The sequence below is a fragment of the Anastrepha ludens genome, chromosome 6 (genome assembly GCF_028408465.1).
Source record: "Anastrepha ludens isolate Willacy chromosome 6, idAnaLude1.1, whole genome shotgun sequence".
NCBI classification, from domain to species: domain Eukaryota; kingdom Metazoa; phylum Arthropoda; class Insecta; order Diptera; family Tephritidae; genus Anastrepha; species Anastrepha ludens.
The window spans coordinates 96765622-96791275 of record NC_071502.1 but is presented as its reverse complement, the minus strand read 5'-3'; the positions used below and the strand labels follow the sequence as shown (position 1 = coordinate 96791275).

The window sequence follows — 25654 nt, the reverse complement described above, 5'->3', positions numbered from 1 at the left end:
TGAAATTTGTTTAAAACCAACTGAGATCCGGCGATTTTAAGAAATTTGGCTTCCTTCTATCCTAAGCATATTTTTCTGTTATTATTCGTTACCGCGCTTTGATAATTCTACCTTATATTTCTAGACTGTCAAATAAACGCAATTTTAATAATTTTCGACATTTGTATCCTGTGCTAGAAAGAGATAACGCTAATACCATACCTGTAGGTGAGTTCAATAACTCGTACGGTTTGTTGGAACCGGTAATGCACTCTCACAATCGGCATGCTAAGTCAAATATTCATGGGTATCTACACTTCTACAAGACGCAGAGAATACAAAGATGGCGCCATCCAACGTACCGCTACTTTGTTCGTGGCGAACTTAGCAGAATCAAGTATGGCATATCTAAGTATGTATTGAAATACTTAAATTTAAAATATCGAAATACTTTCTTTCTGTTAGATGCGAACTTAAAAGGGGAAGTATACCAAATACTCGTAGAATATGTAGATATATTAAATTTGAAACTCTTGGGGGGTCTTTTTACTCGAGCTTTTTGAAGCTTTCTCCTATACTCGTAGGTAGCAATATGCAAACTTGGTTTCTGAAAAATGTGTAAAGTTTCTCATTTTTCTCATTGGCTACAGTAAATACGTGCCACAGCTACTTTGAAGCTATTTTAAGGTTGTCCAACAACAAAAACCAACATTTCTAATTAAAAATTCATAGTTTTTGTTTGGTTGCAAATATTATATTGTAAAAAATAATCAACTCTTTTGGCCCAATTAATATGCTTCACGTACACCACGGCAGTAATAATTTGCATGTTTGTTTAAATTAAACAAAACATTAAGCATTTGCCTTTGAAAAATATTTTTCGGTCTGCTTTCCATGTTTGCCTGGTTGACTGGACGATTATCTTTTAAACTTTTTATAAAAACATACCTTGTTTACTTTGCAATGAAATATCTCACTTGTTTGCTAAATAGTTCAATTCTATTAATATAAATGCTTCGCACATTTTTATTATAATCTTATTTGTTAAATATTAAGAAAAAAATAGCGCACGTGTAGCAATTACACGCTTCATCTGATATCGAAGGGAACAACAACAACAACAACAACAACACTAACGTCGCATATGCAAAGTAAAATATGGAAACCAAAAGAAAAAAGCGAAAACTAAATAAAAAGTTTCGAACAGTTGAGCTTCGTTGTTTGTGCCTGCCTGCTGCTTATGTACAGTGTTGGATATAACTAAAGCACCTCGTATAAGCGGTTCAAACCAAAATTTCCAGAACTTCCTAAATACACTTTTTGGTGTCTGTTTAGTAAAAAAATTAAAATTTAATTAATTAACTAAGACTTAGGAATAAAAGTTTTAACCAAAGCAACATAAGCTCCTCAATGGCATTATTCATAAAACTGGCGCGACAAAACCAAGGCACATATTTACTATTAATTTCAAATACAATAAAAATTTTGTTTTATTTCCTTTGATCTACATTCCCACCCTGCACTTATTTATTCGAAGAGATATTAGGGGTCTTCACACTGAGCTCGTTGCTTTTTTACTTGGCAGTTTCATGCATATAAAGGGTGATTTTTTAGGAGCTATAGGAAAGTTTTTCAAAAAAAAACACCTAAAATTCAGAAAAATGCATGACATTTTTATTTAAATCGATAGTACAACCCATATAATTTAATGTTTGAAGATTATTTCATGCAAATGTGTGACTGCGTTTCAAATGGTCCATCCGCTTAGTCCAATTTTGGCATACATACTCTTTCCAATGTTTCTGCCGGTATCGCACATATAAATGCGTTAATGTTGCTGCGTTAATTGAAGCAGGCTTGTCTGAATAGACATGAGCTTTAACATAGTCCTACAAAAAATAATCTAAAGGCGTTATACCGCACGATCTGGGTGACCAATTGACAGAACGCGAGCGTGAAATAAAATGTTCACCGAACTCGCCTCTCAACAAGTCCATTGTTAGGCGTGCTGTGTGGCATGTGGCACCGTCTTGCTGAAACCACATGTCATGCAAGTAAAGCTCTTGTATTTTGGGCAAAAAAAAGTTGGATATTATTTCACGGTAGCGCTCACCATTCACAGCTACGTTACGATTCGCAGCATCTTTGAAGAAGTTCGGTCCAATGATACCTCCAGCCCATAAACCGGACCAAACTGTGACCTTTTCTGGATACATTGGTAGCTCTTGCAATTCTTCTGGCTGATCTTCACTCCAAAATCGACAATACTGCTTATTTACGTACCCATTGATCCAAAAATGAGCTTCGTCGCTGAACACAATTTTTCGATAAAAAAGTGGATCTTAAACTTTCTTACCAGAACACGCATTTTTATAATAAAATTCAATGATTTGCAAGGGTTTTTCGTTTGTAAGACGATTCATGGTTAAATTATAGACCAAACTGAAGATGTTTGACAGTGAAACAAAACACGAAACGTGCGTCAGCTAAAAGATCACCCTTTATATATTAATATATAAATCCAACGAAACTGCCTGACCACCAACTACATAGTGAAGCGCAACAATGGCAAGCTTGACAATTTCATCGGTAGTTGGCAAAACAACAATCAGCTGTTTGACAATTGGCATTTGATGGTCAGGCGCGCAGTATAAGTTTAAAATATCAAAAAGTGAAGAGCAAAAGCGAAATATTTTTACAGCCAAAAATTGAATATTTCAAGGAAATTTTCTGTCAATGTATGAAACGAAGATAATTCGCACAACAGTCGGTTCTACATTACCGGAACGTTCCCGGTGCATGTTTGGGGAGTAACGATGTGAAATATTTAACTGGATTTTTACTTTGAGTGGATCTATAAAGCGAGTATTTTTTTAACGACTGCATAATTTCTAGGTTCTCACGCTAGGTTTTATTTTTTTCGTGGGCGACCACCCATATTAGATATAGTATAATACTAGAATAGTATTCGATAACCCGAAAATTTGCGTTGAATACCAAATTTTATTGCAATTCAGGCTACTCTTACCTTTAACGAATTTAATTATGTTTTTTTTTTTCACGTAACAGCTGAGCCTTTCTACTGAATTCATCACATCAAACACACTTTTATTTTGGACTAATAAATCAGTAAAACCCGAATTCTCATTCCAACGGGACTTAAAGTACGTTCACATATGCAGTAACTACCAATAAATCCACAAAATTAATCTACCCGTTCACATATTGCATATTACCTAGCAGCCAGTGCTGTTTTGAAAGGTTTTTTCTACATAGAAATTGCTTTGGTGGAATATTTGGTTTGTTTAATGTTTATTATTAACGAAATGAAGAAAAAACAAAGAGAAGGAATAGTTAATTTAATTGCGCAATTGGCTGCTAATAATAAACAGTTGGAAGAAATCCGTAAACGACGGTTATTGAGATTTCTGGAGAGAAATTTTGTAAGGGTAATCTCGCTTTTTACTTACGGATTGGGAGTTAAGCACGAAAAAGTAGATCATCTCCTTATATGTGAACGTATTATTAGACTACGTAGTAGGTTTCAGCTTTTTAACCAGTAAACAACTTAGATTTCGTGCTTTAGTTTTGTAGCCTAGTTTAGCGCTACCGCTAGTATATATTTTAAAAATATAACTGTGTATGAATTATGATTGCTATTGAAAGGTTTTTATTGTAGTTGTTAAATATAATATAGCTAATCAATAATTATTATACTAATTGGTAAATAACAAAAAAACTTCAATGCAAATAATAAAATAAAATAGAATTTTATTGAATTGAGTGACTGCTCCATAATACCTGTGCTTTAGTTTTGTTCGACACTGTACACATGTGCATAGTTATTTTTCAACCTGATTTCATGCAGATTATTTATTGCTAGCAGACGATTTTTATAGCCGATAGAAAAAATGAGCTACAGTTGATAATAGTTTAAGTATTTTTAAAACGATTTCAATTTGCATACCAACGCAAACACATTTTAATTAATTTTGTATCACTATTCTACTCAAACAAATATGGTTTGTATAAGTATATTACCTATGAGCATACGAATATATAGAAAAAATTGTAAATATTCGCATTGACGCAAATACCAATGGGATATAGACGCAAACCACGGTACCTCTAATAATAGCATGACATTTTACATTTTTAATAAAACGTATTATTTATAAATATGAATATTCCTATTTTAGTACAACATAAAAATTGAGATAGTGTGTGGAACATAATGGAGTAGCTAAGTATTTTGGTAAACTGCTGGATAACATTTTTTTATGAACAGCAAATGATTCTTATAAGAAGCCTTTCCACACTATAAATGCAATCAGAAATTTGCAATCGCTTGTTGAGAGGCGGGAAAGTATACATTCTTCTGTTTCAGTTTTTAAGTTTTTTCATACAAAAAATAATAATTTATTGCTGCGCCAAAAGATTTCCGATATACGACTTCTAGATCTGGTTCTGATCTCTACTATCAGCAATTAATCAAATTGAAGTGAGTAATTCAAATAAAGCGAAGGAAAAAACGAGATGATCCATCTTCGTGGCACTCCTCAGACATATGTATATGTTAACCCAACCTAGCATCCTCATCCTCAGACGCTTGTTTCTGTACGTAAAGTTTAATTCAATAGAGTAATGCAAAATGAACTTGAACCCATTTTTCGCTTAGAAAACTCTGCAGTTCTGCACTGGTAGAATAGCACTTCAAAATTTGCTTTAATAAATTTTTTACCAAATTTGAGTGCGAAATATTATCTCTTTTAAATATTTTGTTTTATAGTTTTTTGAAAAAATTTCATTATGATACTTACAGATTAATACCATAACAAAAATATGTGAAAGGGGTGGCATTTCCAAAAATATGCACAATTTATTTGGAAAAGACGTATTCCTTAATTTCAATTACGACGGAATACAAGGAAAAGAATCATTTAAATGTTATAAAAACGTAAATGATATTTTGTATAGTAAGTTGCAATAACAATAATCTCTAATCCAATGTCTAACATAAGTATTTCTTTTCAATTGTAGAATCTGTTGCAGAAAGCGTAATAACATGGGACAACTATATTGTTGAACTTAAAAAAGGTTTCAAAATCGCAAAGAATCGAGTACACAAGACTACATGCCTTGCTAAGAAAAAAATAATTTAATTACATTTATTTATCTTTTTTGTTTAAAATTCATATTTACATATATACATACACATTTGTAAAAACAGATGCACGTATGTGTATAAATCATCTATTAAAATACTTATGATTATTAAAATTAAAATAATTTTTTGAAATTATCGTTGCTGTTTGGAAGTAAGATAACATCACATGACAAAGACGGCTTCCTGCAGCCCTTACAAAGTAAGCGAGCAGGAAGGACATACTGCCAGGCGTTTGTGAAGCGCTTGAAGACAGCTCCTTCTCAAAAGCATTCTCGTACAAGCGGTGGCATAATGACTTGCAATAACACCTTCTATAAGATGTTCCGTTGCAAGCGAAAATGCAATGCCTTGCGTTTTGGCTCATTTCATATAAAAAATAATTAAGGAAATCATGCAGATGGTAAGGCCCTCCCGATTCCAAAGAAGAGCTTCTGTAATCGCTTTTCCCTCCTTCTTTTTTCTACTGGGTTGCTTCGTAAGCGACAGAATAGATTTGGAAGTGTAACTCAAGATTATAAAAAAATATAAACAAAAATAAAACCTTTTAACAAATTTATATTCTTTCAATATAATCGCAGATATTGGTTTTTTCGGAGGAGGATTAAAATATGTATATTTTATTTGCTTTTTAAAAAAGTAAAAAAGAAATACATTTTTTATGCTCCAGAGAGAAGGCCGAGAAGCAAAGTGTGTTTGTGGCTTCAAACAATTTTTTCCACTGCGGTCGCTTCTCCTTTCTACCTAAAATAACTGCAACTGCACTGCCTCATAGCGTGTTCAAATACAAATACTCATACATATATAATTACATACATACTTATATGCGCGCATATGTATGTATCTATGCCAAAAATATTAGAAAATCATTAATAACGCTATTTTTTACTTTATAGCGTCTACTTTTTTATCGCTATTGTCTCTTAAACAGCATTTCAGCACACAACAAACGAACGCACGCAAGGTACTCCTCATCACTCGGTTATCAGTACCAACAGCTTGCGTTGGCTGCATCTCTATGAGCTGCGCAACCGCTTGATAGTCTGTCTGTCTGGCTGCCTATGTGTGTGTCGCGGTTTGGGGTCAACGCGACATAGCAAGGAATTATTATGTGATTATAATATTGCAAGCCACTTGCAGGCAATGGAGCGTTTGTGGCGCCGGTTAAAACTCGCAATAGCGAGCATAGTATGTATTTAGTTGTGTTCAATGATACCAAAATGATACTATAATTTTCTATATTTACATATGTATGAGTGTATAAAAGTGTAAGAAAATAAAAACATATGCACACATATCACCATCCCACACCGCCCTTATACATATATACATACATATGTATGTATGTACTTACAATATCGGGCAATAAGATAAGGGCATTACATTAAGTTAGCTTTAGAGTGTAGTTGTGTGTGAAAAATTAAATTAAGGAACTAGCTGGATATTTAACTATGAATAAGTCTTAAAGGTTAGAAAAGAATTAAAAAACATTTTTTTTTATTTATTAGTTTTTTATTGAAAAAAGTAAAATTATTATTTAATAATTTAATTATTCCACTTATGAGAGGGAAAAAGAACAAGCACTGGCTGCTAAGGAATTCGGCTATAATTAAAAAATAAAAACAATATATAATAAGATTTAAAATATATTTTAAAAAAAGTTTCAATTTGTGATTTATTAAAACATGACTAGTTGCATTCCAATTCTACAGAAAACTTTGTTAAATTGTTTTTTTTTTTTCAATTCAGTGACGAATTTCAGACATATTTTCAAATATATTGAATATCATGAAAGTATAGGGTACTTTTATTTTAATTTAAACTTATTTATTTATTTTTTTCTTTTCTTTTATTTTAGTTTTAGAATTTCATATTGAGATAATGGAGTAGCTACTGAGTTTGGCTAGTCATTTTTATTTATTTTATCGGTTTTTTTTTTTTAGCTGCATGAGAAATATCGATATCGATAACTGTGGTTTGAGAGCTGAGAATGACAAATCGTGTTGACATTTGTGTTCAGTAAAGTTTGGCAAGTCATCTTGAATCGTTTAACGCTAGAACAACTCTTCCAAATGGTAGAAATTTACTTTAAAAAATAAAAAACTAAATAAAATTAATAAGTCTGCTCGCGAAGTTCATAGCGCACTAACGGCAACATCGGTCCTTATTTCTTTCGAATGGCGAGCGCTCTCGAGCCATACTAACTGAATTTTTGTCTGCAAAAATTAATTAGCTTAACATCGACGACATTCGATTCCAACAAAATGACGCAACTTGCCGTACAACGCGCTTAACAATGGATTTATTTTAATATTTCAAGCCAGATTTATCGGAAAAAATAATCAAAAATTGGATTGATCACTGATCGAATAGACCATGAAACCTGTAGCCGCGATGGACATATGCCGGAAATCATATTCAAAAATTCAATGCCATGAAATTATCTACCAGATTATAATAAAAATATTATATATGAAAAATAAGTGCCGTGAAATTATATACCAAATTATATTAAAAAAAAAAATTATAAAATAAAAAAAATTCAATCCACCAATTTCTGTTTTATATTATCGTTTTAAGTTCTCAAGCTCTTAAAAAAACATTCGATAGTTTAACGTTTTATCATGGGAAGACTCACTGTTCAAAAACGCTTTCATATTGTAAAAATATATTTTGAAAATCGTTATTCAATTAATGCAACTCACATCCATTTTTACATTTAGAAAAATGCACTATTTGGTGTATTTGCATGCCGGTGGCATTAGTGGTGAATACTGCTTACAAAATAAATCATGTAACCATAGTAATCTATGCAATTTTTATTAAACCATAATCAACGAATGTTTGTTTAAAAATATGAAAAAAATCTATCCAGACGAACTGTGGTGTTAACGATCTGAAAACTTACATTGAATCAGATAAAATAAAAGAGACCAGATTTACCCGAAAAAGTCATGGAAATCTCACAGACGAAATATTTTTACGAGACTTTTTAGTAAAAATACTTTCTTTGTACGCTACTACAATTTTTATATATTTTTACATAAAATTTCTCAATACACAAAGTCAATATAATATTACAAAAGTCACACAATATTATAATTTTTCATAGCTATTAAGTTTATCAGTTATGAAAAATATTTTTAGAGGTTATGTATGAGCTGCCAGCTAGTGCGTTCTTATTTAGGCGCCTGACACTGTATACGCTCAACTAATTAAAACAGTTATCAATTCATGCGCACTACTAAATATACACAATTATGGCTGTGCATTATTTTTATTGAAGACTCAACTGGGGGGTCATTGCGAATATGAGTTATATTTAATTGGCCTCCTTTGCTTCCAACTCTTTTAATCAAATGAAAAAGTATAACATAAATAAAGAAGCGTAAAAAATAAATAATAAAAAAAAACACTGAAAGTTAGGTCTTAATTGTGAATTTATGTTTAATCAGGGACGAACTATAATAACATAAAAAATAAATACATTTTACCTCAGTGTCATAGTGATATACTTAACACTGTTGCTAGTATTTAATTTTAGGTAGTGCGGTGTGTTGTTACATTAGCACACGATCCTAATATTTATGGCAACATAAACAAAAACTGAGCATGAAGTGTAAAAAATAACCTATGTTAAGATAAAGTCTGGGTCACAAAGGCAGAGGCCGATGAGTAACTTCTGCGACCTTTTCGTTTAAATCAAACCCCAAGGTGTCTTGCTAAACATATTTGAAGTCCAGCTTCCTTTTAAGATTGCTACCACAACAAAATACGGGGACGCAAATCAGGTATACACCAGTTATATCCGGCGCTATTTGAATGGGCTAACTAACTGTATCTGCACGGCTGGTTGATACTCTCTTAAGAGAGTATAGTTAAGAGAGTATAGACCTCTGAACTACCAACTGATATTCTCATAGATCTCTGTAGACTGATAAGTTAAGACTAAGCAATCAAGGCAGCAAACTTCGTGGTAACTGCTTTTCGAGTGATTGATGATGTAATTTGAAAACGTGAAAACCTGGAAAATATCGTAACCGTGTGGATTTCAACATGAACAGCGGCGTGCACTGCGAACATGAAACACGAACATTAAAAAAAATTGTCCGCCCCTCGATAAGCAATGGCCACCTCCTAATGCATTTCTTATATGAAAAAGCTTTTCATAAAAAACAACAACGTTTTACATCGTTCCATTTATTAGACAACATCACGACGTACTCAAAAAATTAGAGGAGCAGCTCGGTCAAGCACCTAGCAAGTGTATCTATATATAAGTGCATAATATACATACATATGTACGCGTCAGAGATTTTATAATTAAAATTTACGTGAAATTTTGGTTAAGAGAAGAATTCACAATACGTAAGGCGTAGAAATTTCAGTCTGTATATATCCATACATGACGTGCTAGGGAAGAAAACTGTCAATGGTTTGAATAAATTCATTACGTAGATGAATAAAAATACAATAAGTTGAATTTAAATCATCTCCTTTATTTTTTAACACGTTCGCGGACGTGAATGCTATAGCATTCATTTTTATAGTGATGCAAAATGACGTGAATGCTAAAGCCAAGTTTTGTTCATTTAATTTCATGTAACTTTAAGTTATTGTAATTAATATACATTTCAAAGTAATGAACAATTAATTGATTAAGTACTTTCATATGACAGTTATAATACGATGTTCTGACTACTCTTATAATATATGTATAATCAGATTTTGGATATTACAACTAGTTTCAAAAATAATTGCCTGCCTATTTTTGCAGCTCCCTGAAATTTTTAGTGTCCGTGAACGTGTTAATATATCATAAAAAATAGTTGAATAGTTTTGGTAGAAAAACAAATATTGCGTTAATGTAGAATCCATACATACATACTAGTACATACACGCATACATATTTTTATAAACTTAGTCTGAATTAATTAATTATGTGAATCATGTTTTCTGAAAAAATAAAATTTGATGCTCATAAAAGCAAATACATACATACTCGTATATATGTAAGTACAAGTAAACTCAAACACACAAAAAAAAATACAAAAAAATGAAAATATTTGGCACGTGCATGGTTTTTTCACTCTTGTCGTATGCCTTATTTAATTGAATTGTGTGGTTATGCGGTAGTATAATAAAAAAAATGTGAACCGCCCACTACTGCCCGACGATTTCTGGTCGTCGAACTGTGATTAGGATCACTATCATAATAATAAAAAAAAATGTATCTCTCGCATTAGATCATTCATTTACGTAGCAATGCTCGGTTCAGCAGCGTCAATAGCTTTCGGTACAGCGCCTCTAAAGTGGTTTACATAAAAACATTGGTTTACATTGGTTTCAACAGCTCGCACCACTCCAATCTCCCCAAATACAAAGCTTTATATTCCAAACATAGTTATTAGGCTTCGAAATAGTGCACTTCGCTGCTTCGTCGGGCTTCAACTTCACATTCATTTTTTTACCTTTATTCGTAGTCGCAAAAAATTCAAAATTTATCACCAGTAATCACACGAAGTTTCTCTGCTGCAAAAATTTTTTTAAAGGGTTATGGGTAGTCAAAATTTTCAAAACAATGCTATTTTTTAAAGTATAATATCTTAAAAATATTGTGTGAAAACTTGAAGTAAATCCGACGAATACTTTTCGAGTTATTCAACAATTAACAAAGGGCGCTCGGGCGCTTCGGAGTGATAGCAAAACTTTAAATGCGTTTTTCTCAAAACTATGTTTTTTCCACTGGTGATCACTGTAACTTAAAACCCGCTTGGTAGAGTTCAATAAGATTTATACTGCTTTGAAAACCCTAAAAAACTCGTGCTTGATCGAAGGATTTTTTTTTTAATTTCGATTTTTTTAAACAATTAATTGTCGGTTTTTGTTTTTGTAAAATCTGAAAAATATTTCCTGAGGCCGCCATATTGTTAATTTTGAGAAAAGGCTTCGATCAGGCACAAGATTGTCTATTAATAAAACTAATTTCTCGTGTCCGATTGATTTTAGATGAATTTCTAAGGACTTGTGATGATCACCGCAAGGGACTCAAGGGACAAACAGCGATAACTATCATATTACAATTATAATTTTTTTTGTTGAAATTTTACTAAAGTCAAGTCGAAACATGATGTATTAATGCTATGTTTTTATTTTTATAAAATAAAGCAATTGACTAGCAAAAAAAAAGATTGAAAATCATAATTTTTTTCGGGACTAACCCTTTAAATGAAACAGAAGCTTCTCTCGAGTTTAGTAGCATTGAAGGCTTAAATGTCATCATATTCGTAGCATAAACAAGTTATGCTGTTAGGTGTATTCACACAGAACTTGTAGCTCAGTTATCGTTACTTAGTATTTTGGTTTTGTGGTCTTATAGCTGCCGATTAAACACACCAAATTTCATGATGCGACACATAAAGGCACATTACATAGCATAAAACAGGAGCTGGTGGTCATTTCTGCCTACTTATCTAGAAAAATTTTTTTTTTTCAAATATGACACTCTTGGGGCAAAAATAAATTACATTTAGTTTTAGGAACAAAATTACTTAGGTTATGTGGATTACTGTGCATACATGCGCTCACCTTAGTACAAACTTAATAACAAATATAGCAATAAATTTCAAGCGGTGAAATTAATGCAAAAATTTATTTATAATGAAACAGCCAGCAACAAAAACTTGTATTGTGGTCGGAAGCAAAACAGCCAGTGCAACAGGCCGTGCAACCGCCAACACTTACACCTCAGAATCGCACTGCCTGCAGTGGCTGTACTTCGTTTTATATTTAACACATAGCTACGTGCACATGTATGTATGTATGTGGATGAAAATGGTATGTAAGTGAAAATGTAAATGCAAATTTGCGCTTTATTTATTGCATTACAAACAACAGAATTTTTATAAGTATGTTATTGTTAAGAGTATATATGTATGATTGTTCGTACATATGTTTTTAAAAGTAATACACATTTACATTTATTTTAATTTAAAAAGAAAAAGTTCCTCATTTGTTTGAATTATCTTTGTTTCTCAAGTTAATATTAATTTTTGTTCTAACAATAATATCGACAAGTGCGACGGCCCAAGTGGACCATATAATCATAAGTTTATAATCTGCTAATAGAGATATCAGAACTATTCAATATTAACTGGTACACAACTGTATTTACAAGTGCGTATATTAAAGATTAAGTGAGCAAAGATCGCGAATTAAATTCTTGAATAGAGATCAAAGGTATTCTAAACTAAGGTTCCGGATTGAGTTGGCAGTCGCTAGATTTAGGTGCAGACTTCTAACAAAGATGGAGGCCCATTGTGTTACTAATTTGTTGTGTTACTATCCCTCAAACTAAAATAACCCTTCTGAGCCCTTAAATACTACTCGTACAAAGAATGGCACTTCTCTTGCATCAAAGTTCAAGTGTGCAAAATTTCATTAAAATAAAAAAAAGCATTTCAAAACGAGGTCTTTAAATCTGCTTTCCTCTCTTTCAGGACAATCAGGTATGTAAAAGTTTCTAAAATCAATATATATCGCACCCTAAATACAAAGGGTCACAACTCAAAATGCACTTCTGCTCAAATATGAACGAGACGTTATCAATAAAACGGTCCGCGGATGGCATATGGCAAAAATAAATTTTTTGTTTTTTGGTAGGACTGTTATAAGCTTACATGGCAAATTTCAGCGTGATATGTCACATAGTTTGTTTTCTGTGCTACTGTAAACAAGTCAAGCTCGAGTGTGGAAAATTTTGAGTTGTGCCCCTTTTGTATTTAGGGTGCGATATGTATATATATAATTGGCGCGTACACCCTTTTCGGGTGTTTGGCCGAGCTCCTCCTCCTATTTGTGGTGTGCGTTTCGATGTGGAGGGACCTACAGTTTCAAGCCGACTCCGAACGGCAGATATTTAAATGAGGAGTTTTTTCATAGCAGAAATACACTCGGAGGTTTGTCATTACCTGCCGAGGGGCGACTGCTATTAGAAAAATGTTTTTCTTAAGTTGGTGTTTCACCGAGATTCGAACATACGTTCTTTCTGTGAATTCCGAATGGTCACGCACCAACCCATTCAGCTACGGCGGTCGCCGTAATCAATACTATAATATGTGCAAATGTCAAATTAACAATCGGATTAAAATTGTTGAACGGCGCAGGAAAGAGGAAAAAAGCAGAAAGCGGGCTTAGGAGCTATGAAAAGGCCACTTCAAGGCGAGATTGGGTGTAAGGTGCGTTTACAGGAAAACATTAGGAGAGAATTGATAGATCCGAAACTGGTACCGAAATTATCACGAGAACAGTGCACTAATAATTTTGGATGCTGGATGGACACCCGACGATATATTTCGTCGTTGTTGTTATAAAAACATACTAGCATGTTTTGTTTCGTTCGCCATCATCTACGGCGGACGAAAAATTATACCAAAATTGGACTCAACTTTATTGGCAAAAATAGAGTAAAAAATGTAGTTGATTATTTGACACTCTGTTTAAAAACAAACAAAAAATTGCATGAAAGTTAATTAAAAAGTGTAGGGTGCACTAGCGTTCACCGAAAATTAAAAACTCCTACGCGTTAAGGTCAGTGCGCAAAATATTTTTACAACGTCAAACATTTTAAATTATGATCAAAGTAGACGTAGCATGAATGAAAAAAAAAACTGAAGTTCACTCATTATGTAAAGTATTTGAAGTATTGGTTTGTTTTAGTCGCTAAAATGGCTGTACCACTGTGTAATCTATGACATATCTGAAGGCAATGATAATAAATACTTACTTGTGGTAACATGTACAAGGTGGCGCGAAATTAATCATCCTAACGGAAGATTTATAATTTTTGCAAATGGCGTCGTACATAGATCATATTTGACACTTGTGAAATGGACAGCTGCAGTATATAAACAGAGTAGCAATGCAGCGCGTAAAGGGCAATATAAAGATTTCCATCACTTGAAATGATTCATTTTAATCAATTATTTAGTAAAAAAAAAATGTTATTCAAAAACAAATGTGGACAACTAATTGTGTGCCACCTTGTAATAATAGATATTTTTAATATCAGTAAGTTATTTCATAAGTAAATGGAAATTAAATGAATGAATTAAATAAAATTTTGCATTAAGAAAGCTCTGCAAATTGTTCCACAGTACATGGAAATATACCTTCTAAATACCGGTAAAATAAGGTTTGTTTTTTAACCTCAAGGGTATGTTTCAGAAAGTAACGGGAATATTTAAATAAAAAAAAACAGAGTTAAAATTCAGGCAAATTTATTTTATTTCCCTCAAAATATGACCCGTCTGAAGCAACACACATGTGCCAACGTTTATCCCAGTCCTCCATGCACCCCTGGTAGGCAGACGAAGGGATGGCCTTCAGCTCCTTCGTCACATTCTCTTTGATCTCCTCTATCGACTGAAATCTCCTTCCACGGAGTGGTAACTTCAAGTTGGGAAACAAAAAGAAGTCGCACGGGGCCATATCAGGTGAATACGGTGCTTGCACGATGGTATTTACTTGATATTTAGTCAAATAATCCAGCACAATTTGGGCTCGGTGCGATTGGCGCGTTATCATCAGACAAAATTCATTAATTGTTTGCGTACATTTCCGGCCGTTGCGACGTACAGCATCAAACGCTTCAAAACGGATAAATAATATTCTTTATTGGCTGTCTGCCCCGATGGAAGGTACTTTTGGTGCACTACGCATTGGCAATCGTAGAAAGCAGTTAACATCACCTTCCCATAAAATTCTCCTACACTATTTACTAAAATTTTTGACTGACGTTCCTATAGCCAAAATTTCCGTCTGGGTGTTTATGTTGTATGTATCTATGTACATATAAAGCTTATGTATGTACACACATACACACCTACACCATGTTATGCACAAAAACTTATAAATAATGCGCTTAAAGTTCTAGCAACACGCAAACATCACTTTTATGGTGCCTAAACATATACATATATTTCGTACGCTGCTCCATTGTTATATGTACACTTGAATTAATTATGGTTAAATTCTTTATTTTATTTTGTTTGTACTACTCTATGCAAGTACGAGTATATATTGTAATAAATTTAAAATATGCTAGAATTATTATTTTCCAGAGACTAATTTAAATGCTCCGTACGTGCGTCGAAAAATCTCACTCTACTCTATTAATAATTGTAAAAGTTATCGCTGTTTGTGTGGAGTCCATTTCTCCAGAAGTCCCTTGCGGTAATCATCACAAGTCCTTGGAGATTCATCTAAAATCAGTCGGACAAGAGAAACTAGTTTTATAAATAGATAATCTTGTTACTGATCGAAGCTTTTTTTTCAAAATTAACAATAAGGCGGCCTCAGGAAATATTTTTCAGATTTTCGAAAAAAGAAACCGACAATTAATTGTTTAAAAAAATCGAAATTAAAAAAAAAATATCCTTTGATCAGGCACGAGTTTTTTATGTTTTTCAAAAGCAGTATACATTTTATTGAAATCTACCAACCGGTTTTTAAGTTACAGTGATCATCAGTTCAAAAACATAGTTTTGAGAAAAACGCATTTAAAGTTTTGCTATCGCTTCGGAGCGCCCGAGCGCCCTTTGTTAATTGTTGAATAACTCGAAAAGTATTCGTCGGATTTACTTCAAGTTTTCACACAATATTTTTAAGATATTATACTTTACGAAAATGGAAATGTAAAATGGAATCAAAATTCTTTGAAAATCCTGACTACCACTAACTACTTAAAACAAAGCAATTAGTGTAAAACATATTTTTTTTTTCCTTTTAACTTGTCTTCAATCAAATTCGTTTATAAATATAATTAGGTGTACTTCATCTGAACCCACTTCTCTTAAAAGTTTAAATAAAATGTTTTAGCTTTGAAGACTGTTCATGCATACTGTGCCTAAATTCAGCCAGCGGGCAGAGGAAGTTTTGCCATTAACCCCCGACAGTCGGTTCTGCGTTACGGGAACAACGCGGATTTATCCGGCCAAGGACTGTGACTTCAGCAGCTTCCCCGGTGCTTATAGCGCATATTTTAAGCTGCTACTAAAACAACAGGCATTCTATGCAGCCATCTATCTAATTGTGCTTTTTTCTTGCTGAAAATTATCACGTTTTAATTTTTTCAGCAAAAAGAATTGACATGGAAGGGAAATAAAAAGAAGATATAAGAAAATGAAATTTCAAAAATTTTAATTTGAAAATAATAAAAGGAAGTATGAGTTTTTTCAAATAGCGGTCGCCCCTCGGCAGGCAATGGCAAACTTCCGAGTGTATTTCTGCCATGAAAAAACTCCTCATAAAAAATGTTTGCCGTTCGGAGTCGGCTTGAAACTGTAGGTCCCTCCATTTGTGGAACAACATCGAAACGCACACCACAAATAGGAAGAGGAGCTCGGCCAAACACCCAAAAAGGGTGTACGCGCCAATTATATATATATATATATATATATATGAGTATATTAATGTATAAGTGTAGTGAAGTATAGATATAGCAATGCATGAAACGTTTTTTTTCTTTCTAATAAATTGGAATATAAAAATATTTAACGTAAATGTATCTGATAGAATTTAAACAACAAGTCAATCAGTCGTATGCGAAGAAAGCAAGTTTAAGAACATTTTATATTATTTTATTATTTTGTGGTTAGTATTTATTTCTTTGAAGACGAATACTGCCAAATTCTTAGCAACTTTTGTGCTGTATAATTGGTACTGGAAAAGTACAAGAGCAATCCTATTCTCTATGTACCTTCGTCAAGACAAACGCTCTTACATTTCATTTTTTTCTCTCCTATTTACTACTCCTATTTTTACATTCAATTACATATGTACATACATAAGTTCATGGCATGTGTAGTTGTTGTTTACAAATGTGGGTAGGGCAAGAATTCGGACTCCAAACGCTTACTCTGTATCGCATTTACTTAGTTCGTTTCCCGAAAATTTCCACCCGTAGGTACCCACTAATCGCTGGGGTATCTGATACTACAATACAATAAAAATTGAACCTTAAGTGTAGGAATGGCGTCATCATACCCGAAAAGTAACTAAATGTGCCTATATTGGATGGATGGTTGGCTGTTTGCTTCAACGTAAAACGTTGGCCGTCGTCGCCACTACAATATATGTATACCACCCCACCTCATTACGCCACCACTTCTTCCACCTTCACAATTTTAATATAATAAAAAAAAAAAAATACACAAGCCAGCAAGCATCGAATGGAACAGTTTGCGAGTTGAGTGTGCGCCAGCTTAAGGCAATTTGGCCATTCGACCAGTCAGTCAGCGAGGCTGGCATTCAGCTACTAGCCATTAAGGCGGCCGGTCTGTCGTGCCGCAACTTTGTTTGCTTTGCGTTAGTGTGCGTTGTTAGTGTACTGTATTTTTTACTTACTGCATTTATGTATCGGGTGTTGTTGTTTGACAACTTAAAATGATAATACAAAACCGAAATATTGTTGGAATGATTTATTTTATTACAATTTGATAGATAACTTCATGGCAACTTATTTTTCGAATATAATATCCCGTATATGCCCGCTGCGGCTATGAGTTACATAGTTCATTCGATCAGCGATCAGTCCAATTTTACTACTATGACTACTTTTTCCAATGAATATGGCCATATGGCGTAAATGGTGGGTTGAATATTACAATAAATCGATTGTTAAGCGCGTTGTATGGCAAGTTGTGTCGCCTTGTTGGAATCTAATATCATCGATGCTAAATTATGGCTCGACAGCGCTCGTCATTCACCGTAACGGCAACTTCTTCCTCATGTTGAAAGATATAAGAGCCGATGATGCGGCCAGAATCTAATCTATGAACTATGCGAACAGATTTATTTATTTTATTTTTATTTTTCAAAGTTCCACAATTTGGAATCATTATTCTTACTTGCCAAACCTTACTAAACAGAAATGTCAAACCGGTTTGTCATTCTCGGCTGCAAAATCATATTTATCAATATCGATAGTTACCATGCAGCTAAAAAAACACCCTATATATGCTTTGCTATTCATTCTTGTTTTGCTTTGCTCGAAAATCTTGGAAGAGTGTTGTTTTGGTTCGACCACCATATCAAAAGGGGTAAACTAGTTGCTATAGCTGTTTTTATAGATATTATTATGGCTCATGTGATTCTTAAATGTGTGTATGTGCCTATGCATATGTAAATATGTATGTACTATATGTATGTAATATACATATATTTGACTATATTTTTTAATTTATATTTTTGTTTTTACTAATATTCAGCGTTTTGTTTTGTTATTAAATACTAACTTTTATATACGAAATTATTATACAATTTTCCAATACTTTCCATCTGATTATAGAGTGAATAAAATTTTGTCCAGAATTGTATACGATAAATATTTATTATTTTGAGAATAATTTATTCAATTTGTTCAATACGTAGATCAGATAATAAATAAAAAAATTAAATCAAGAAACAAGAACTACATAAATAAATAAGTGTAAGTCATCACTAAAACGAAGTCATCGAAAGCAACAGCCAGAAATACGGGTATTTAACTGATCTACTCAACCAGTCATTTGCTATAGGAATCGCCCCAGAACTGAGGCAAAACAAAAGTCACCAATTCAAAAAACGTTTAAACTGCGGAATTATAGAAATCTTACTGGCCGATCGTACCTCACACCCACATTCGCCCAACATGGCCTTTATTACGCAATCGGGGACCTAAGGACGCTTGCAATCCAGCTTGAAAAAATGCCTCCAAATATATTTTGTTAAATGTTTGGGTGGCCTTAGCCCAACTTACATACATACATATATACGGAACATTTAGTCCCGAATGCCATGGAATGTTGTTGTAGCAGCATAAAGATTCCCCATACTTACATACGGAGAATCCTGCAGGAGTGACAGTCCTTGGCCGGATATAAATCCGGGTCGTTTCGGTAACGTAGAACCGACTGTCGTGGAAAATATTAATTATAATATTACATATGTACACTTTATTTATAAAAAAATATTCCAATACAGCTTCTTGAAATATATATTTTGCCACTAATGCTCTCCCATGGCTATTGAATATGTATGCATGTGTGTGTGATTGTATAGATACGCATCATTGAACTATATTAAGTACGGCCCTAATCAAGTGACCTTCACACATTTTTTCACACAACTACATATGCATACACAAACATATGTATAACTATACATTTATATAACTAAAATACCCGCATTAGTTAAATAAACCAAAAATAATCGACTTCTAATGATATTACATATAAAGGTACGATATTAAGAAAAAAATCAAATTAAATGATAAGCTTTCGTACAAAAAACATATAAAGCGAATGTAAGTAAATAAATATAAATATAAGGCATTCTTAGAAGTAGCAACAACACTACAATAAATTAAAAATATTTTCATACACACCTAAGTGTGACTAAAAGATTGAAGAGCATGTGTTCGCTCACCTTTTAGTTCTATATAAAAGCGAAACTAGAAAAAGCTCAACGACTTAAATGTATATACATATGTACAGGGTGTTTCCTCTATGCCTAGCACATGAGAACATTGAATTTGACAGTTATTGCTCGCCTTGGTTCCTCATAGTCACAGAACGGTCAGAAATAGTGAAATTTTATTCTGAAAATAAATCTTCGAATATCTTAATCCAGCGTGCGTACCTTCGAAAATACCGCGATCGCCCGTCGTTTTCAGTGAACGCAATAAAGGTTTGCGGGCATTTTTCAGTTTTTCAGTTTCAGTTTGAAGAATATGAAGGTTGTTTGTGAAAATATCTGTGCGAACCTCTAGGACTTCTTTCTCCATTGTTCGTCGCAATTGGACATCAAGAAAAGCCAGTTGAATTTTTACTATTTATTCATAGTTTTCATGTGTTAAATATAGATGAAACACCCTGTACATATACGTAGACTTGCGATATCAATACACATAAATACCTATAGATGTAAGAAAAATAACATTTTTATACAGGATCTTTCAAGCATCAGTTTATTTTTTAGCAGTTTTGTTGTCACAGTTTTCAATAGCTATTAAGTTACAAGATGCTAAATAGAAAACCTGGATAATATTAAAATTGGTACGATTTCGCAAAACGAGAGCAACATGGTAGATACGTTGAACGAAAAATTCAAGTCGACTGACTCGGTACAAGACATAAAGCAGGACCACTGCACGTTCTTCTGGCCTTGTTGTCTCGTGATGCCATTGGATAGCTGAAAAGGTGTTTACGGCCAACGATTGTGATATCGAAACGTTTGAAAACGTTTTGTTTTTGTGCCTATTGTTGATGTTATGGATATTGCGGATAAGTGGTTTCAACAAGGCATTGCCACATACCAATGGAACAGCCAACGAAACTACCAACATTTTGACAGCCAATATTGCAGGTTTAACATTTCTGAACTACTTTATGGGGAGTCATCTCAAAGATAGATTAGAAACTGTTCAAGTTCGGTTTAAGCGAAGCGTCATTGCCGAAATAGTGTAACATTTATGCCTAAATGCAATGCAAAGCGGAACACATTTGGAAAATTTCATTTACCATTTACAAACTGTAGAACTTCTATCAACTACACTTGCCAACAAAGAGTACATGAATTTATATTTAAAGAGTTTGTGTTCAATTTGAATTTAAAAAAGAAACTCAAACTCGATAGACCTTATATATATATACATATATGTATGCATGTATGTAATTGCAGCCGAGCAGGTAAATAAACAAAACAATTTATAATTGCTATTTTGGCTTGGGGTTAGTGTTGACGCTGATTAGAACACTTTCGGTTGGAGGGCGTGAAGAGTGAAGGTTATAATCGCAGACATTTTGCTGGTTGAGAAGTGCGTGGTTTGATGGTATTGGTGAAGATGATACTAGAAACGGAGGTGTTATGACATTAAGAGGATTTGCGAAATGTTTACTTCGAAGGAAAGAAAAAAAATTATCTAAATAGGCTAGATGTAGAAATAAAATACTCAATAATAGGTATTTATGTCCTTTGTTTTTGATTACTTTTACTTATTCAATTCTACACTTAGATTGCAACCATCCTTGGGCCCATAAAATAGGAATATACATATTTACATATTCAATGGAATATTTAGAAATAAGATAATTTTAGTTTGTAATACTTGTATACATGTTAATATACATACACAGTATATTGCTATAAAGTCTCTTAATAGAATATTTGTTCATCACAAATACCGTTTAAGTTTTCTGAGCTCTTGCTGAAATGCTTGGGACGGTTTACGTGCATATGGTCAAAATATTTATAAAAATCGTAAATTTTCGTAAATCGTAAAAGAAATTTTTTTTTTTTTTTCGTTTAATTTTCCTTAAAGGCCTCCAATAATTGACACAGCTTTGTGTTTGCACACCTAAGGATATAATTCGGGGCGTGATACCTTAAAAAATTTATAAAAGTACCTTTGGCAGTCTGAACAATAAAGTTCACAATTATAAAAATACGAACACTTTTTACAACATAAATGAGTAAGTAGACATAAATGGATTGAATTCATTTTGTTTAGAAATGTAAGCGAAATATTTGTAAAAAATTGAGCGAATATTTTAGGCCCTTTGCTCACTATGCCCACTTATTATTCTAAGAGAAATACAACGAATTCTTAAAAACAATTAAAGTGTGTTTGGAAACGTATACTGCTCACCGAGTAAACTATAATCACCTCATTTTTTATTTGCAGAATATATGTATGCACATACGCAAAGAGATAAACGACTGATTACACGGTGTGACAAAAAAAAAAATTAAATATACTTTTATGGAGACCTAGCACAACTTGTGGGCATAGAAAAACTAAAAAAAATGGTATAGCAGAAATTTCCAATACACCTCCAAAATCTCATTTTATGGCCATAAAACCGTTTTTCAGTATGTTGATATAAACAATCACTCCTAACTTCGCCAATTTCCATCCGATCTCGAATTTGTTTTTGTAGTTCGAAAGAACAAAAACAAGCCTTTTTGACAGTATGTTGACAATTTTTCTGAAATGACAACTGACGAGACTGTAGACGGAAGTATTTGGAATTTTTTTATTTTTTCTCTATTTTTTCAACTTTGGCATAATTTTTACGATATTATCCGTTAGTGAGGATTTTTTTTAGTACACTACTGTTATAGTAAATTTAATTTTGCGTCGAATGAGCTATGTTTGACTGTAATTGAATTAAAATTAATGGAGTTGTGTGAGTTTTAAGATTTTAGTTTTTTTTTTTACTAATTTGGTATGTAGGTATAACTTACGCTAAATGGGAATAAGGACGTGTTTTGATGCGTTATTATAGATACGTAATATTTATTGGACTATATATGTATACATAAGAGTACACTGTACTGCATAAACCAGAACTGGTTAGAACTTACGAAAATATCTGACATATTATAGCACATTTTTTTTTTCAATAGAAATATGAAAAAGCTCCCAAGTGTACCAAAGTTCACACTGTACATTGATTAACAAAAGAAGTTTGTTATTATAATTTAACCTTATTAAAACGTCAAAGTTTTATTGTTTGTTTCATTGAAATTCAAGAGATATAAATCAAAACGTTGCCAGAAAAGTCGAATTTCTCAATATTCTCCGATGATGTGGCATCATCAGCCTTATCATAAACCAGATGATTGTTATTTTTATAAAACGGACGTAAACGGTCATCATTATAAAGCTCGAAAGCACATAAAGTATGCTGATGTTGCAACTGTTAAGAACCCCGTAGTCTTGGACGATATGGTTGACTCAACTGCAGGTCATGAACTGAAGGAAGTTCAACTCATTGCTGATGATGACCAAACTGATAACAATAAACCTGATGATGAAGAGTACTTTCCGTCTGGTTCTAAGTCTTCAGAACGACACATTGTATCAAATTCAGATTTTCAGGATCTTTCTCGTGATTTACTTCTATCGGGAAGACAATCTGAAACGCTCGCTTCTCGATTTAAACAATGGAATTTAGTTGAACACGACTTCAGATGAATGATGATGATCGAATTTTTTACAGAGAAGTATTCAAAACTGATGAAGAGAATGACAAATGTACCGTACCATACTAAACTCCAAAGGGCCGTTTCCTATGCATTTTTAAGTTTGGAACCAGTTCCGTTGTGTACTGCACCGTACCGCACCGTACCATACCGTACAGTGCTGCACTGCACAATACTCCAATAAATATTATGTGTTTATAATGACACTTGTTATCATTTTCATGCTTCGATGCCAAATTAGTAAAAAATAAATAAAATCTTAAAACTCACACAACTCTATTAATTTTAATTCAATTACAGTCAAATATAGCTCATTCGACGCAAAATTAAATTTACTATAACAGTAGTGTACTAAAAAAAATCCTCAATATCGGGTAATATCGTAAAAATTATGTCAAAGTTGAAAAAATAGAGAAAAAATAAAAAAATTCCAAATACTTCCGTCTACAGTCTCGTCAGTTGTCATTTCAGAAAAATTGTCAACATACTGTCAAAAAGGTTTGTTTTTGTTCTGTCGAATTAAAAAAACAAATTCGAGATCGGATAGAAATTGGCGAAGTTAGGAGTGATTATTCACATCAACCTACTGAAAAACGGTTTTATGGCCATAAAATGAGATTTTGGGGGTGTATTGGAAATTTCTCCTATACCATTTTTCTTAGTTTTTCAAAACCTACAAGTTGTACTAGGTCTCCATGAAAGTATAATTTCACTGTCGCACAGTGTTATGTGATACTAGCGGTTTACTGCTAAAGGGAGCAATGATAATTAACTGGTAAATACGTACGTATACTTGTATGTAGGGGCATATTTTCAAATAAATAATTAGAACTAATAGGGCAAACTTTAAACTTTTGAGAAATACTCCTCTATAGTATGGTTTAAAGCAAAATCTTCTAGCTTTTCCAATATTTATATATTTTTCTCATATTTGTCGGAATAGTCAAAATAGAAATATCCTGCTTAAATTTGTAAATATGCGTGTATTATAAAACTTAAGGATATACGCACCTGCTTAAAGAACTCCATGCACTGTGAATAAAAGATGAATGTTCGTGGAAAACGCTGCAGAAACGCTTCCATTAATGTAGTGCACAAATTGTTTGCATTGTTGTTGCCATTACCGGCATTATTACTGCCGGCGATAGATTGTTGCGCTAGTGGCATGCTACTATCCTCATCTGGATGGGCTGTTGTCGCATTATTACCAGCCGATGGGTTTCGATTTGCGTGTGCATCAGCTGTTGCTGTTCCATTGTTGCTATTAACACTAATGATACCAACATTGTTGTTAGCCGCCTGACTATTAGTGGTGGCTATGAAATTCAAACATTTGCACGAGATCTGCATTTTCACGGCAGTGATAAATCTCTTCCTTTATGCAGGAAGTTTGGAATTTTTCGCTCAAAGAAAGAGAGGGTACTTGTTGTTATTGGTATGGCAAACAGCTTATTGTAGATACACTCTTGATTATATGTACTTAAAATTATATATTTGAAACTTAATGTTCAATTAATTATTATAGTCACAAATTTGCACAAGTTTGTGATTTCTCAATACAAATTTTTATTTCAGGTGAATTTTAACTGTGCGATCGTTTGAGGCAAGTATTTTTCCTGGTTTTCAGTCCTTTGGATACGCTAAATTCTCTCCTACTTCTGCGTATTCCCTTCTTTTAACATCAAGGTTCTTTGCATTAGCTGGTACGTGATTTTTATACGTTATCCCTTCCACACTTTTCTTGTCACCTAACCTTTTTTATATTTGGATACACTTGTTTATGTTACAAAAGTTATTAAAACAAGTTCTTATTGCACTTTTTATGGTTCCTTCTATTTAAGTAACACTACTTATTTTTAATTTGAATATTTTTTATGTAAAGATATCCCAATTTTACTTTAAAATTTTGAGGATCCGCACTATAGCAACAACACGAACGTAACAAGCGACAAGGAATGAAAATTAATTCGCGCGACAGTGCTGTCATACCACAACTATGACATTTCCCCCTGATTCTGATAGGGGAATAAAAGCGATTAAAATTTTTAAGCGCTCATTATTAAATAGTTTAAGTTTATTTAAACTTTACACTCAGTTTATTTGTTATATTGTGAAATTTTAGAAAATATTTATAAAGTCATTATAATTTTTCGTAAACATGTGTAGCTGTATTATTAAAGGACAGCAACATTGGAGAGAATAAACGCAATAGAGGAACAACATCAAGGCGAATTCATATAAGGTGGTGTCACTAGAGCAACAACTATTTTGGTAATTGTCTTAACAATCTGATTTGTTTCGTTTACATTCTGATCGAATTTCTTAGAATTTGTGGAAATAATTATTGAAGTCAATAAGTTGCAAAAACAAAACACATGTACATTTTGTTTTTGTACTACTGCTACCATGGTGTATGAATTCGCCTTGATTAATATAGTATGTTGCATAAATCAGGCACAAGGTTGCCTCAGTAAATGTTTATTG

At 33.0% G+C, this 25654-nt stretch overlaps 1 protein-coding gene across 1 annotated transcript in view; it reads right to left on the bottom strand.

Moving 5' to 3' along the window:
- LOC128868427 (homeobox protein 5) overlaps positions 1–25232 on the bottom strand; it is a 46215-nt gene extending 20983 nt beyond the window's left edge. Inside the window, exon 1 of the mRNA XM_054110507.1 lies at positions 24182–25232. Coding sequence (XP_053966482.1) covers positions 24182–24520 — 339 coding nt within the window. The 5' untranslated portion in view covers positions 24521–25232. The remainder of the gene's footprint in view (positions 1–24181) is intronic.
- Positions 25233–25654: the final 422 nt, after the last annotated feature.